The 15954-nt window shown below is 37.6% G+C and overlaps 2 protein-coding genes across 2 annotated transcripts in view; one reads left to right on the top strand and one right to left on the bottom strand.

The window, feature by feature from the left end:
• Window positions 1-862, top strand: part of LOC134806155 (cadherin-23-like) — a 68033-nt gene extending 67171 nt beyond the window's left edge. Inside the window, exons 36-37 of the mRNA XM_063779441.1 lie at window positions 238-349; window positions 499-862. Of these exons, the coding sequence (XP_063635511.1) occupies window positions 238-349; window positions 499-597 (211 nt within the window). The 3' untranslated portion in view covers window positions 598-862. The remainder of the gene's footprint in view (window positions 1-237; window positions 350-498) is intronic.
• Window positions 863-1012: 150 nt separating this feature from the next.
• LOC134806163 (synaptic vesicle 2-related protein-like) lies at window positions 1013-14148 on the bottom strand. Its single transcript, XM_063779453.1, has 11 exons — window positions 13950-14148; window positions 12715-12876; window positions 5602-5764; window positions 4390-4511; window positions 3654-3886; window positions 3183-3334; window positions 2722-2863; window positions 2272-2382; window positions 1793-1959; window positions 1522-1649; window positions 1013-1211 (listed from the first exon to the last, which is right to left on the bottom strand). The coding sequence occupies exons 1-11, from the start codon at window positions 14059-14061 to the stop codon at window positions 1159-1161; spliced, it is 1545 nt and encodes a 514-aa protein (XP_063635523.1). The 5' UTR covers window positions 14062-14148; the 3' UTR covers window positions 1013-1158.
• Between the last annotated feature and the right edge of the window lie 1806 nt (window positions 14149-15954).

Raw genomic sequence — 15954 nt, 5'->3', positions numbered from 1 at the left:
CTTCAAACCTTCAAGAAAAGTGCGTCCTCAAATCTTAATGGCCGGCAACCCACTTGCAAACCCTCTGGTGTTGCGAATGTCCATGGACGACGGTAATCGCTTACCATCTGGCGACTCGTCTGCTCGTTTGCCTCCTACATCATCATCATTTTTATTTCATTTTGATTAGAATTCGTTTAAGCTTCAATATTGAATGAGATTTGGTGTGTATTAAGTGTACTTATTGTTGTATTTCAGTGACTTGTCGGGCGACTCGGACCTGATCGGCATCGAGGACATGCCCCAGTTCCGCAGCGACTTCTTCCCGCCCGGAGACACCAGCTCGGAGCAAGGCTTCAGCGAACCGGTGGTAATTATAGCATAATATACATATTTTGGCGAGATCCGCCTCATATATACCTATACCTATACTCACCTCCTGCGACTTCTTAAGCGTCAATCGTTAAACTGAAAAGTAATTGTTAGAATAGGTACATAGTAAGATTTTGGTGTTTGCAGGGAGTACATCGGGACCTGCCCACCCACAGCAACAACTTCGGCTTCCACGCCAGCCCCTTCAGCAAGGACTTCACCGACCGCCAGTTCAGGAGGAACTGAAGCTGACGTGACTCACTCACTCGTTGGAATAGTTATCAAAAATGTGTAACATCTGTGCCTACATTACCTATCGTTGACAATATTTGCTATTTTGCAATAGCATAATGGTACCTGTATTACGTCCATCCACATCTGTCGAATTCGCCGCTGGCACATCCATTTTACAATGGAGGTAAATAGATAATATTATGTTGTTATGTATATATAAATATGTACAAAGCTGTTGTGATAGTAATAGGCGTAATAAATTATATTTTTATAAGTATTTTATTTATGTTTTCTATTATTTAATTGTTACTTACCTATTAATTTTTTAAATATGCAACTACAATTATTTTAGATATCACACTCAATTCATACAGTGTACTTCACTTAAAAACTATACAACAACATTTATTAAAATTCCTTAAATTATTGTTAATTTTATTACTTTAGTGACTTTAGTGGATCCGGTTTTGTGGACCTTATAAATGCCGTATGTGCATGCACGGAAATGTCATCTTCGAGAAGTCCCTATCAGTAAATTGTTGATAGATGGGAAGTTCCGGAGTTATAAAAACCTCACCCGGCCTGCAGACTGTCGCCCGGCAGCAGCGCTGCGGCGACAGCTCCAGCTGCAACCAACAACAACAGATTAAGGCTGCTTTTCCGCTGCGGTGGAGACGAGCGGAGGTGAGAGGAGACGAGCACGAATCAACCAACAGCATTTGTTGTCTCCTTTGCTCCGCTGGATTACAGATGCTGTTAGTTAATTCCCGCACGTCTCCTCTCATCTCCGCTTATCTTTGCCCAAGTGAAAAGGTTGCCTAACGTATCTTCCTTTTTTTTTCAATCCACAATTTATCAATAATTTCAATAATCGTACTTGCAATTGTGAATGGTGCTTTTAATTTCGCTCTGATATTATTGATCAAAACAGCTTACTAAGAACAAGTCCAGAAGCACCGTATAAAGCGGCGGAGCAGTGCTGCGTCATGGCGCCGCTGACGATGTTGGTGCCGCTGAAGGCGCTCAGCCGTGCCACCATCATGCCCAGGCACGCCACCATTCCCCTAAAAAATATAGTTTGCTACTTGTGTCACGAAATCTGGGTCTAGACAAAGTCTACCTCATCAGCGGCCATTTTATTTTACAATTTAGCATTCAGCAGTACGTAATCTGCTAAGAAATAAAATAAAAAACGAAAATAACCTACCTGTAGGATGTCGGGTACAGCGTCACGAAGTACGAGGAGATGACGCCAAAGACCATGGCGGTGGTGAGGTACACGTAGAACAGCACTAGACCTGATAGTGGCTCGCCCGTCAGATCGATCCCGATGGCTGCTGCTGCAGCTACCACCAGGATCACGATCGTCAACAACTGCAAGTAACAATCAGATTCTAATTTGTCTTTTGTTCTCACAAAAGTTTAAAACATTGGTGAAATTAATAATACGACACGTCGGAGCTGGTTTTGTCTCCAGTATCCTTGACTTCCTGGAACGTATTCTGGGTGTGCATGAGTTAAATACGCGTTTACTCGATGATAACAACGAGTGATTATTTTATCTTTTATCCAGCGACAGCATCTGATTCAGCCTACCCGTATTTTATTATTGGCGCAGTTTGGTAGGATATATTAAGGCGGACTGAACAACAATATTAATCATATGCAGATCGAAGTGGAGCAAACCTTTCGTTTCCCAGCACATTGTGAGATGAGCGCGTTGAGCACGAAGAACGAGAGGCCGTGAGCGCAGCCTGCCCAGATCGTGTTGTCATTTATCGAGCTCGCGCACACTGTCTGAAACATATCAACATCAATTACTTAAAGTCATCTGAGATTCGAATCTGAATGTCTAATGTAATAATGTTTAGGTGTCGTCTGTCGTCATCGCCGCCGCTTTCTACATATATTTTCCAACAAGTACATATATTTGTACGAGAGTGACGCAATGACACAGTAAATATTTTCTGAATGCGTATGGCCATTAATTTTGGCTTGGATAAAAAAAAAATCTGTTCATTAAAACCCGTCAATTCTGTTTGAAGGATTTTCATGACCGATCTGAATGATATCCGAATTTTGTATTATGTGTTTGTGGTGACCCTGATTCTCAATATTCCCCAGTGTGACTCTTACGTCGGCATCTTGGACGATAGTAGAGTTGTCCTGTTTGGCCTCGGCGAAAAGATCGCAGAAGCCGGCGCCGGCGCCGCTGCTCGCGTACGACGTGAAGAACACGTTAAAGATCGTCGGCAGGATGATCGCGAAACTGTTGTTCCTGGATTTAAGGTATGAATTAGGTACTTTTTTGGGTCATTTATTAATACTCAATTATGGTTTTCATTTAATAGTTATTTGTTTTACAAGGGGGCAAAGTTGTTGTTTAACCGCTTGTGCTAATATTGATACCCGAGCAAGCGAACGATTTCAAAATCGAACCACGAGCGTAGCGAATAGAACAGCAACAGCGTCCTGCCCAGCAATGGCGGCTAGATGAGGGGCGCGATCTGCGTCCACAGCGAGCGGAGGGAGAACACACGTGGGTAAGGAGGACCTACCTCCTCCTTATTGCCTTCCTCTATACATGGTATACCTACGCGATATAGACGACGAAGGTCAGGTAGAACAGCAGCAGGGTCCTGCCCAGCAGCGGGGGCTGGAAGAGGGGCGCGATCTGCGTCCACAGCGAGCGCAGCGAGAACACCCCCACCTCCTCTTTATTCCCTTCCTCTAGGTACACCTCTTTCACCTACAACAACAAAAAGAATACTCACAGCACAAACTGTTAACTGGCACTTTGTAATAGCACATTATACAATAATGATGATATGGTAGAGTCAATGGAATACCGATGCCCGAAGGGTAGATGGTTTCATGACTACAATGTTACACACAATGTTTTTCATCAGTTTCATCACGCTTCTACAAGAAAAAAAAAGTTTTTAGCGAAGAAGATGTTAAATTACAGATATCGTAAAGGACATTCAAATCTGCAACACTTATCATGCAAGACCGTTCTAACACACTAGAGCTTTCTTAAAGGATGATCTTATAATTTATAAACCTACCGGAAACTCTCCCTTCCCCCCATTGACTCTATACATCCTAGCCAGCGCGTCCACCGCCTCGCCGCTCCTCCCCACATTGACCAGGAACTTGGGGCTCTCGCAGAAGCTCCACAGCGCCGCGGCGCCCAGCCCCAGCGGCAGCGCCATCACCAGCGTCAGCAGCCGCCAGGGCCGGAACTCCAGCCACAGGAATGGGTACGAGAAGTCCAGCCTCGTTATCAGATATGCCCATACTGTGGAATTCATTAGGAATGTCTGTAGGCACGAGTATCAGTATCAGAGGTCTATCATGGACAAATCTGAATTTGAATGGTCCATGGCTATGGAAATATTTTAGACAAAACTAATAGTACTTCTCCGACTAATTTCCACCTTAAGCAATCCGGCTGGGCTCTGAATTCAGATAATGTGTAGGGAAGTTAAAAAACATTCAACAGCCCTTAATTCGAAAATGTTGAAAACGGTCTACTTATTAGAGCTATAATCTCTAACACACTAGTTAAGGGACACGATCACTGAGAGTGTAAAGCTGCCTTTCCACTGAGGTTGTAATCCAACGGAGCGGAGAAGACAATCAATGCTATTAGTGAATTCCCGCTTCCCGTAAGTCTCCTCTCATCTCAGCCTCAGTTGTAAGGCAGCTTCAATGGACAAAGGATTGCAAAATATGTACCCGCCAGCACATTGCAACATTTGCCTGCAGAGCGGACCTAGCGGTTCATATAGAATGTCTTACTGTAGTAGAGCGTGGGCGTGAGCATGAGCGCGCTGGTCATGAGCAGCATGTACCGAGCCCGCACGCGTGCGCCGCAGCATTCGCCGAGCAGGGCGTACGTCGCGGATTCAGCTGCGCTCGACCTGCACAGTAGTACAAAATATTTATTACTTTAAAATATCGATACCTTAGTAAACACACGTATGTATTCCCTAGGGAGATGTAGCTTTTTTTTACAATCCATTACTCCTTCCCTTCAGTACACCTGCATGAAATGTGATCTTTTTCGAGCAAGTGTGACGAAAAGTATATTAGGTAAAGGACACCAAAATGGCATCAATCATTTTAACGAGCAATCAATTGTTACTTCAATAGTCTTGAAATAAAAAGAATCGTAAAATTAACTTACTGTAAAATGAAATATTGTATTGTCACTAATTAATAGTTTAATGTTGTTACTGTAAATTACCTACTACGTTGTTTCCATTGAATCTTTTGAAAATACCTATGCCTATTCATTATTCTGAAAGTCAACGGCGCATGTATTACCATGTGTTAAATATTACTTTAAACATTGTTACCTGCAGTTGCAGTCACAGTTAAATAGGTATTAGTCAATATGTTTTTACTAGATAGCAGGTAACCTTGATAGTAACGTAATGTTATTGTTTTGAAGGAACTTGACGTACAATCGCGAAGCGAATTCACAGATCAATCAATGAATTCCTAATAATTAATACAGTTGAGGAAATCTAATCTTTTAAGTATTTGTAGAAAAAATGGTGTCACGGTTTCTTGATCACGCAAAGAACTGTCTTTCTGTATAACTAGAGTTAGACCAAGATAAGTCTGCAGCGAATTTAAGAGCCTACACTCTGCAATTGTTATTTTAAACGTCGAACTTCTATGAAATTATGACGTATAAATAACACTCGCACAGTCTGTGCTGTTAAAATCGTTGCAGGGTTATCTTGATCTAACTCTAGGTACATATTTCCACACAAAACTTACGGCAGATCCGACGAAACGTACCTACCTACACATAAAGACCTAAATACTTGAGTTTTCTCAATGACAATTATAGTGACATATTACGAGTAGGTACCTAGTTATACCTACTTGAAACAGAAATTTTCAAGCTAGGCTAAGCTAATTATTATGGGACACTATATAATTCCCTACGTCTGATTTAGTAAAGAGACTGATGATATAAGGACCTTCAAGAGCACTCACAGGGCCGAGCTGATGAACCTCAGCGCGGCCAGCGCCTGCCAGCTGGGCGCCAGGCTGCTCAGAGCCGCGCTGGCGAAGCTGCCCACCATGGCCACCAGCAGCACCAGCTTCCGCCCGCGCGTGTCGGACAAGTAGCCCCAAGGGTACGACATCACGATGATGCCTGCATGGAAACAACCAGCATTCAAATTCAAATTCAATTCGTTTAATACGGTGTAAACGTGCATGTCAATAAAATACAAAAATAAAAACACACACACACATCTAAAACTAATTAAACCTAAACAACACACACTGTGGCGTCTAGGTTCTGTTGTATTACAAGGTGATAAATAAAACTCAGTTGGTCAGTCAGGTGTGCTCCGCGACCCGCCTGTACGCCATGACAGTTGACAACAGAATGTCGACTTGCAGGTAGTTCGCATTACACTTTTATTGTATAAACGTCACATCTCTTCCTTTTTATAATGATTTATTTATTTTATTTTATGCGTTAGCCATGCAACAATAGTTCAGTCATCTCACATCTGTTTATCTTATAACTGCTAGGTTAATTTAGATTCTAATTCCGACATACTACCACCGGTTCGGAAAACAGCGTTAACCTCAGACCCGAGAAGAACCGGCGGAAGAAACTCGGCGAGGTGTGGATATATTCATTTCTCAACAGTTCAACAATAAACATTTTTTAACAATATAACCTTGGAATATTTACACTATTCCTAGTATCTCTCTCAGTTGCTTAGCGGTCAGCTGGAAGAGATCCTTTAAAGGGATGAGTTCGCCTTTGTACACATTTATTCTATTCTCTTATTGTTATGTACTTGTTTAGCGTAATAAAGTGTTTTAATACGATTATGGTTTTACTTTTACAATATCAGTATCTCTCCTTCTCCTTTTTTCAGTATTGAATTTTGAGTCTGCTTTCTTTTATTCAAATTGATAATAACTCGAGGTTTAAATATCTTACGAGTTTAACCTTAATTGATACATATTTTCTTTGGATGCTTACACTTTTCTAGGTATTTTCATTAGCGTTCAAGCTATATACACGTTTCACACAATTAATACCTATTTCGTGAATTTCCAATAAAATTGTAACATACAGGTCGCTTTCCAATAACATCTCGTACATGTACATTATTTATTGGCAACAACTGATTTCCTCAGTTTTACTTGGCTGTTTGATAGGTAATATAGTATAATATATACATATAATGCAATTTATAATATACGTAAATGGTCCAATGTTAAGTAAGGTAAAAAGTCATACCAAATATCACAACCTATTTAGTTTTACTTGTGTACTGGTATGTTATTTACGCAAACCATGATCTATACAAATAGATTTCTATTACTCGGGTAAAATGATGTAGGTACCTACATATTTGACCGTTATTATTATAAATTGCATTGGATACATTATTTTATTACCGTTTTTTAATTATAATACTTGCTGAATACGGTATTGACCTCAATTATATTCAAGTATGGTATATCGACTGTACTGTTAATCTAGCAACTTAATGTTACTTATACAATGAATGATATTATTTATGTTATGAAAACAACTTTAATCCCTGCTTACAATTGGAAGTTGATTTTAGCCTTGACTATAGTCTACAGTAGCCCTTGACTACAATATACACAGCCTTAATTTGACCATGGTTACAGTCACATTAATATTTTTTTTATAGACATTTTGCTTCCCTTAGGTTCAATTACTTACAGATATATTATAGAGCAAAACTAGCACCTGTGTATGTTCATTTTGATGGTGGCATATATTGTTTAACTCTAATTATGTATATTTTACAAGGAACCAATGGAATTTCATTACCATGAACACGGTTTCACCGAGTACATTGTTCGAAGATTTACTTTATTATTATTCCGTTGCTTTAATAAAACCCTAGGCCATTTTGGGTTTAAGTTCATACTTGGTACTTAGTACCTGTACGATAATTAAACAGCGACTTAAGTAAATAACTCTTTTATAATATATATGTACTCTTGCAAATATAGAGGCTCGATCTGCAAACTCAATTTACAAGGTTTGTTTGATTTTGTTAGTTTCAACCTCAACTAGGCAAACTGCAATTTGGTGCAATCAAGATCACGTCTGGTCCTTACGTTTTTATACGTACACAGTATAAATTTCCCACTAACGTATCTGGGTAACTGTCCGATATTGACGCCATCACTTGGCCGTCCATTTTACGGATTTGGTTACTATGTTCGTATGTGTATGTTTTCACTATTAGGAACAAGTCATATATAAAGTAGCGCAGTGGGAGTGCAAGGTTTCACGCATCGTCACTGATTGGTACTTTGTATTTTTTTCAGCATTTACTTTAGATACCTACACAATGTGTGGCATTGTGACGGACCCAGCGTCTATTTATTTACCTTAAATTGACCTTTGACCTGATTGTAAATTTATAGAATTACTATTGTGTTCTTTTGGCACTAAAATTAGTTGATTGACTTTAGGTAATTTATTTATTTTTGGACTTTAATTTAGTCGGCCCGTCGACTTTTATCGGTACTCATTTAGTCCTAGTGCAGCTTTGCATTTTGAATTGGCCTTTGTAGGCACATTTATCACATGCCGGCACATTTTATCTTTTAGGGGGAAGGCGGCGCCATTATCGCAATCCTGTCTACCTGTTTGTTATGTTTGCCCAAAAACTCTTTCAGTTGCCTCCTAACATTTTATCAAATTTGTTCCCATAATCACTTGTTTATTGTAACTGAAACCCCTAGATTCAATATTTTCCTTTAGATGGGCGGAGGCTCAATTTTCCGCATTGAAATCACATTTAGAATCATTAGGAATAGATTAGATTAGAAATTTCCAAAGTACAATTCTTGTTGCATCAGTCGAAACACGAATCGTTCATACAAACTCTGTGTTTGCGAAAAGTATTCTTATAATTTGTCGACAGCAACATTAAAAATATCCATTACGCTAGCTTCTGAAACGTACGTACTTGGAAGAGTGCTCGCAGATAGCAGGCACACGACACTCAGGCACATTCTAAAGCGGACAATTAAGACATCATTGTAATTAAATACTATCCGTAAGTAAGCACGGAACATGTGCGTTAGGTAAGTACCTTCTAACTACCGAGTTTCTGTACTTAAGGAGTTATCGAAGTAACCTAACGTGTAACAAACAGAACAGGTAGACACATATACATAGGATTGGACCCCAAGACATACATTAAAGTTTAACGAGTCTTTGTGACAATAACCTGAGTTTCACTCCTTAACGTTAATTATAGTCACATATTACTAACAATTTAAATTTTATGGAATTTTTCCTGAGCTATATTTATTTTTAATTCTGAAGAACTTATCATTTGCACTACATGGGCCGATATCCCATGCAGCACTCGCGGAGTTTTCACTCCAATGGTATTTCCTTATTCGGACTTAGGTTCCACTCACGGAGTCTTCACTCCAATTGTAGGTATTTATTTATACGGAACTCGTATCTTGCATAAACTATACATTAATACCATTGTCTTTTCAGCCTATGAAACTCGACTTCTCTAGTTTTCATATTTATAGGCAAGGTTGTGTCAATGTCTAGTTAATTATTTTAAATGCACCATAGTCGGCATCAGCAACCCCGCCCCACCACCATAACCGCGGTACTTGCATTTGAAAACTCGTTTAAATAATTAAATAAAGAACTTATTTAAGGAGGACAAGGTAAGCATTTCATGAGTTTCCAAATGTAATCGATCACCGCGCAATCATTGCTGGCGCGGCAGAATTATTAAGCATAGCCATACCTTCCCAAGGCCCACGGTCCTACCAGCTGTAGTAGGTACTTTCTAAGTTCGGTGGAAGAATTTTTTACATTTATTCGGAAAATGGTTTTTTTTTATTATAATTATTTTCAACAAAATCTGTTTACTGCACACATGTACGACTCTAGATTCTTCAGACTCTCAAGACTCTTAGACCCTTTAGACTTCTTTAACAATCTTTAGACTCTTAACTTAGATTCTGTAGTCTCCTTAGACTCTTTAGACTATTTAGACTATTTAGACTCTTTACTTTTTAGACTATTTAGACTCTTTACTCTTTAATCTCTTGAGACTCTTTAGACTCTTTAGACTTTTTAGACTATTTAGACTCTTTAAACGCTTTAGACTATTTAGACTCTTTAGACTCTTTAGACTCTTTAGACTCTTTAGACTCTTTAGACTCTTTAGACTCTTTAGACTCTTTAGACTCTTTAGACTCTTTAGACTCTTTAGACTCTTTAGACTTTTTAGACTATTTAGACTCTTTAAACGCTTTAGTCTCTTTAGGCTCTTTAGACTATTTACTCTTTAGACTCTTTCGACTCTTTAGACTCAGACTCTTTAGACTCTTTAGACTCTTTAGACTCTTTACTCTTTAGACTTTTCAGACTCTTTAGGTTTAAACTCTTAAGACTTTAGGTTCTTTAATTTAACTTTTTTTTATTTTTTATTTCCTTATACATATATTATGTGATGTGGAAAGCAGTATGGGTCACATGGTAGCAAAATTATTTTCACTTTGGGCGTTAACACTTGAATCCCTCACTACGCTCAGTATTCCATTTTAATACCTCGCTTCGTTCAGGATTCAATGTTCGCCGTCGCCGTAACCATGACATTTTGCTCCTTAGCGACACAACCTAATGTTTAATTGAAGCAGAGTTGCATCTGTTTTGCTTCGTTCCATTTTAAACAAAACAAAATCAACCCTGAATCCTACACTATAGATTCAAATTTCAATAGCAAATTTCAGACTTTTTCCTTGTATGGCTGGGCCCCAGGAGGGTGAGTGCAATATTAACACAACAACATTTACAACCATAAAAGTATTCCATTTTTGGAGAATAAGTACTCATATTACGCTTAAGCTTTACGACAAATTTCACCGACAGTATCAGTTTGTTTATTTATTTTTCCTTTTGCATTATAGAAACAAGACCCAGATAATATTATGCTGATTTGGTTAAATAATTTAAATGCATATCTAACTAGCACACGTAAGCTAAGTAGCACCATGTTGTATAGCAGATGATCTGTTGATTTTTATTGAGTCTGACGCTAAATAAAGCGTACACTTATTATTTATTTAGGTATAGGTGAACCAGGATCTATTGAGGGTGCGCCATGTTACGGAAATTTGATGGTACTAATTTCTAGCAATGGCAACAATTTTAATAATAGACAACATCTACCCTCTATGATAGTTGTCAATATTGACAATGTAAACATTGCTTTGTCTAGTTTCGTGTGAATTATTATTAGACTGCAATAATCATGCCGAAAGTTTTAGATTTTACAGAGAAAAAGTTGTAAATAGTGTATATAGTTATTTATTGGAAAAATAACGTGCGGGAGAGAAATTTCTTCCATTAGAAAACATAACGAAATTACCACCTGAATTGACGGGTAAGTTTCAAACTTATGGACAAATGTCACTATAGTCAGGTCGTCACGATTTGGTTGATGTCTTGTAATAATTTGATTTGTGTATTAGGTGTATCGCATGCATCGGTACCGACGGTAAACGACCAAACCTAAAAAAAAGAAAACAAAAAAAGAAAATAGATTTGGATGATTTTGATTTATGTGTCATACGTCGTAAAATTCACGAATTTTATAGCGTAAAAACCGAAGAAATATCCAAACATCAAACTTCGCACTTATTAAAGTTGTCGGAATAAAACAAAAATCATCTGCCAATTTCCATTGTCCCCACTATACAAATTGTTGCTATATAAAATTCAAAACGAGCGCCCTCTTGACAATACTCCCAAAGTTCTGGTTTACCTTATAGATAACTTCTGGTTAAAAGTGCTAACCCTATTATGTGAACTATTATTAAGCATTTGTCGTTAATTAGATACATTTGTGAGCTAATAATAAACTACAGCGCACCCAGATATTGTTTCAACAACCGTTAACGCAGACAGCACCACGTTGGTATGCTTAGTTACCTGTAGTAAATTACCGGTGAACAGACATATTCAGCACTACACAGCAATATGCGCGACAGTTTATTTATTATACGTATAACTTAATTATAGTTTTACACGCTTCCTTAAATACACAGTCGCTATAAAAGTTTTATTCCTTTTTTTTAATAACTTATTTTACTGTATTTGGCTTAATTTCTGTTCACCGACCCGTTTTTTGGAAAGGTAAAAGCATTAAATAGTATTTAAACTGAATAAGACGTTGAAATGTGCCCTATAGTAATAATATTAGCGTAAAAATAGTTCTTTTCTCGATCAAAATATAGTTTAAATACCAGAAGTGTACCTTATAAAGATGTTTATGTGCTCAGAGCTATAAATTAAGTCCACAATGGGTCCATCATACCTGTGCTATTTGGGTCATTCGTCTCCCTCCCTTTTATTGAAAAAATAATTTCAAACTGATAACTTTTTGTCGGTTATTTAGCAACTCCATCGATTTTTTTGTTTTTCCTTACGTTCTTTATCCTCGTCGCCATTGTGGCGTCTAGGTTCTGTTGTATTACAAGGTGATAAATAAAACTCAGTTGGTCAGTCAGGTGTGCTCCGCGACCCGCCTGTACGCCATGACAGTTGACAACAGAATGTCGACTTGCAGGTAGTTCGCATTGCACTTTTATTGTATAAACGTCACACACACGTCAATTAATTTAAAGAAAAAATATTACACAATATTAATACCCACAAAATAAATTCTTAAAATAATTATATAATCAATGTCCATAAAATACATTAATACTATAAAAGGCTTTGTCAATTAAATAGTTTTTGAGTTTACTGACAAACATTTCATAAGAAGTTGCCTCTTTGATTTCCGGGCTCAAGCTATTGAATATTTTTACGCCAACTACCCTCAATGAGTTGGATTTAAGTATACATTGAGATAGATTAGGTACATTTACGAAAGACAAAGTGCCTCCAGTGTCCAGGGCAACAATGAGATGGAGCGCCACTCTTTGAAACCTCAACCCTCATCTCACCAACAATCGGCAAAGACGAAGAGAATGGCGATCTGCTGCAGACGCAGTTCACAGTCGGCGGCTTACACGATGCATACCTCAGTACCTCAATTAACTCACCAGCAAAAGGCATGGAAGACAAGATGCCGATCTGCTGCAGCGTGAGCCCCAGGTCGCAGGTGGCGGCGGCGACTATGATGCCCAGCCCGAAGATGTCGATGCCCATAGCCGTGATCACCAGGAAGCACGCTGATAGCAGCAGCATGTTGTATTTGCCGTTACCTGTACATGGAAACATTGCTTGATTCATGGTGGGAAGTGTATACTTAGGTAGAGATTTCATTTGGTACTATTAATTTTCATTATAACTACAAAGAAAACAGCAATAAGTTAGTATAAGTGTATGCAAAACTTTTACTCGCTCTAATTTCTCTAATCATTAGAGAAATAACATGAAACTTTAAGTACATTCATTAGACTCTAGATGTCGTTTTAAAATGAGAGCGTACCTTCGATTGTATGGCGGCGCGGCGCGGCGGCTATCACTTACATAGGTTTGTGTGACTCGAACTAGGTATTCTATTCTTAGGAAATATAGACGTGCATCTTTATAACTATTATACGTGTAGAGGATGATGATGATGATGACGGGTAGATACTTAATTGGTTTGTTAATAAGTATTTTTTTCTAATCATCGCTTGTTCATTAGTGAACGAAGTATCGGCGACATGGTTAACTGGCGTGAGGAATGTACCTAGGTATGTTCGAGTCCCGCTACACGACATTAAGTTTAGGTACACAGGATCAGGATCCTAACGAAGACCAATTCAAAATTACATTTTGACATTTTTGACATCAAAATGAACGCGCGAATGATAACTAAATGTCATAATTTTGATGTCAAAATGTACGTTCGAATTGGCCGCCTTACCTATGTGCAACCTTGGACACTCGAAACTAGTTTTCTGATTTTCCTTAAGGCAAAAGGAAAAGATGTATCGTTAGTAAACATATACAATCCGGTCAAGAGCATGTCGGGCCATGCTCAGTGTAGGGTTCCGCAGTTGCCCGTCCATTACAATAATTAAGTAGGCGGACTTAAAAGGGGGCTTTTAGTATAAGCAAAAAGGTATAAGTATGCGCAAATACTACGAAGATTCTCACTTTAAGGATGTTAGGAAAGAAAAACTTTTTGCAAAAACTCAAAACGCTTAACTGATCATTTGATCATGATTAAACAGCCCAATAGTTTCCTAGCAAATTTGCGACAAATTGCCGACTGACAAATACACACGTTTTTTTTCCCTTCTGAGCCACGGAACCTATTAAAGATTTTTAAAATATGTTTACCTACCTGCTAAATCCAAAGCTTCTTCATACCCATAAGACCCTTTATCCACTTTACTAGCATTAGCACTCATTTCTAAATCACCGTCACTATCACTATAGCTCTTATTCATCACCATTTTGTTTTATTACTAATATTTATTATTGGTTATTATTATTTACATAATGTAACAAGTCCACACAGATAAGTTTCAGATGTCGTACTGATCTTCGATGCTAAGATCACGCGGTCGCGCTATCATTAAAATGCAAGTTTAGGTATAATCTGTCGCAATCTCATCAATTTGTGTCTTATTCCGTATTCCGTAGTAAACAAGGTGCATTATAGAGAAGGTTGGCGAGTGTTTAGTCAACTGAAACTGAGACCGTAAAAACTTGTGTTCGAGGCTGTACATACAATGTTGACGATACGGTGTGTTAAATGATACTTGTATCTATATTACTTTAATATGTAAATGTTTCTCATTAATTGTTATTTATTAATTAAATTAAAACGTAAAAGTAATTAGAGATGCCTTGATCTTGATGTTGACACAGGCATGCATGCAGTGCCTGCAACAAACATTACGGCAATACGCAAAGACAATATTGCCATTGCTATCATGTAAGCGCCCACCCTGCCCTGCTATTCCCAAATTACATTACTTACAAAACCTCTTGAGACTAAATGTACATACAATGTACATAATCGTGCAATCTAATTTGAACCTTTCATGAACCAAATAAAGTAGCATTTCTTTTGTTTCATTGCTTTTTAAAACAAACGAAATTCGTTCTAATTTGCTTATTGAATAAGGTTCAAATTAAGAATTCGAAAATTTTATATGGTGGGTCTTACGAGGTTAATGCACACTTAATGTTACTGTCTCATATTCATTTATTTCGTAAATGCACACATACACGTCAAAAACATATTGCATATTAAATTAAAAAAAATACAATTTTCAATAAAATAATAATAGGATAATAGGTGTAAATTTGCATGCTACATGTAGTTAATCATGTGTTACCTAATAACAATAGCATAAGAACCACTGTACCATGTTTATTGCAAATAAATTAAATCTGAATCTGAATAATGAATAATAATATGGAACAATGCCCCCTGTTTTATTAGCAGTTAAATATTATCTATTTTAAATTGTATATAGAATCATCATTTATCAATTTTCGTCGGATGAAAATACGTTTGTGCCATACCTATCCATTTTTGAGCAAAATCGTTTTTTAATGATTCCTAAAATAACAAAAAATATGCTATAATTGACACTAATTGGTATAAAAAAAAAACTTTTTCAAAAATGTTGTTCCATATCCGCATTTTATTATGGGATAATTAACACTGTTAACAGAAAATTAACGTAAACTTTGTGTCATGTCATACATTGTACGTTTAACATTAATTACCTTCGAGCAACACCGGCTTCCGACACATTGCTCGAAGTTAATTACCTATAAATTTTTTCACTGTGGCACGGTACTACATAGTACAAATATCAAATTGTACGTAAGATACTTTGTAATTTGTATTAATTCCTGAATATAAATAAAACATAAATCTATCTTAATAAATCTTTAATGACTAAACCTTACATCTTAACCTTATTACATAACTTAAAGATATCAAGTCAAAATGTCGATAATGGTCGCGGATGGTCTCACCCCATTCACTTCGTGGTTTGTTATCGGGTTGCGATATTTGCATCTTTTTCCTAATTATGTGAATCGAAAGTGATGCAGCACCGCAACGAAATAACATCGTAGTGAGTAAAGAGACCTAAATTAAACATAGTCTCCGACAGTGCATATTTTTGGAAACAAATAATAATAATTACAATTTGGGAGCGTGCGTGGATTCTTAATACAGTATTATGATAAAAGTGTGCTACGTTGGTCATTACACTCGAGGCGATATTGAGCGCGCGAGCTGGAAGCGAGCCGAAGTGTGTAATGACCAAAGCACACGTGTTTCATACTACGTTTTTCAACACACTTGCGAGGAAAAAACAAAC

This window comes from Cydia splendana, chromosome 2 (genome assembly GCF_910591565.1).
Source record: "Cydia splendana chromosome 2, ilCydSple1.2, whole genome shotgun sequence".
Taxonomy (NCBI): domain Eukaryota; kingdom Metazoa; phylum Arthropoda; class Insecta; order Lepidoptera; family Tortricidae; genus Cydia; species Cydia splendana.
Note: the sequence above shows the minus strand (reverse complement) of the source record. Positions and strands in the feature narration are given on the sequence as shown.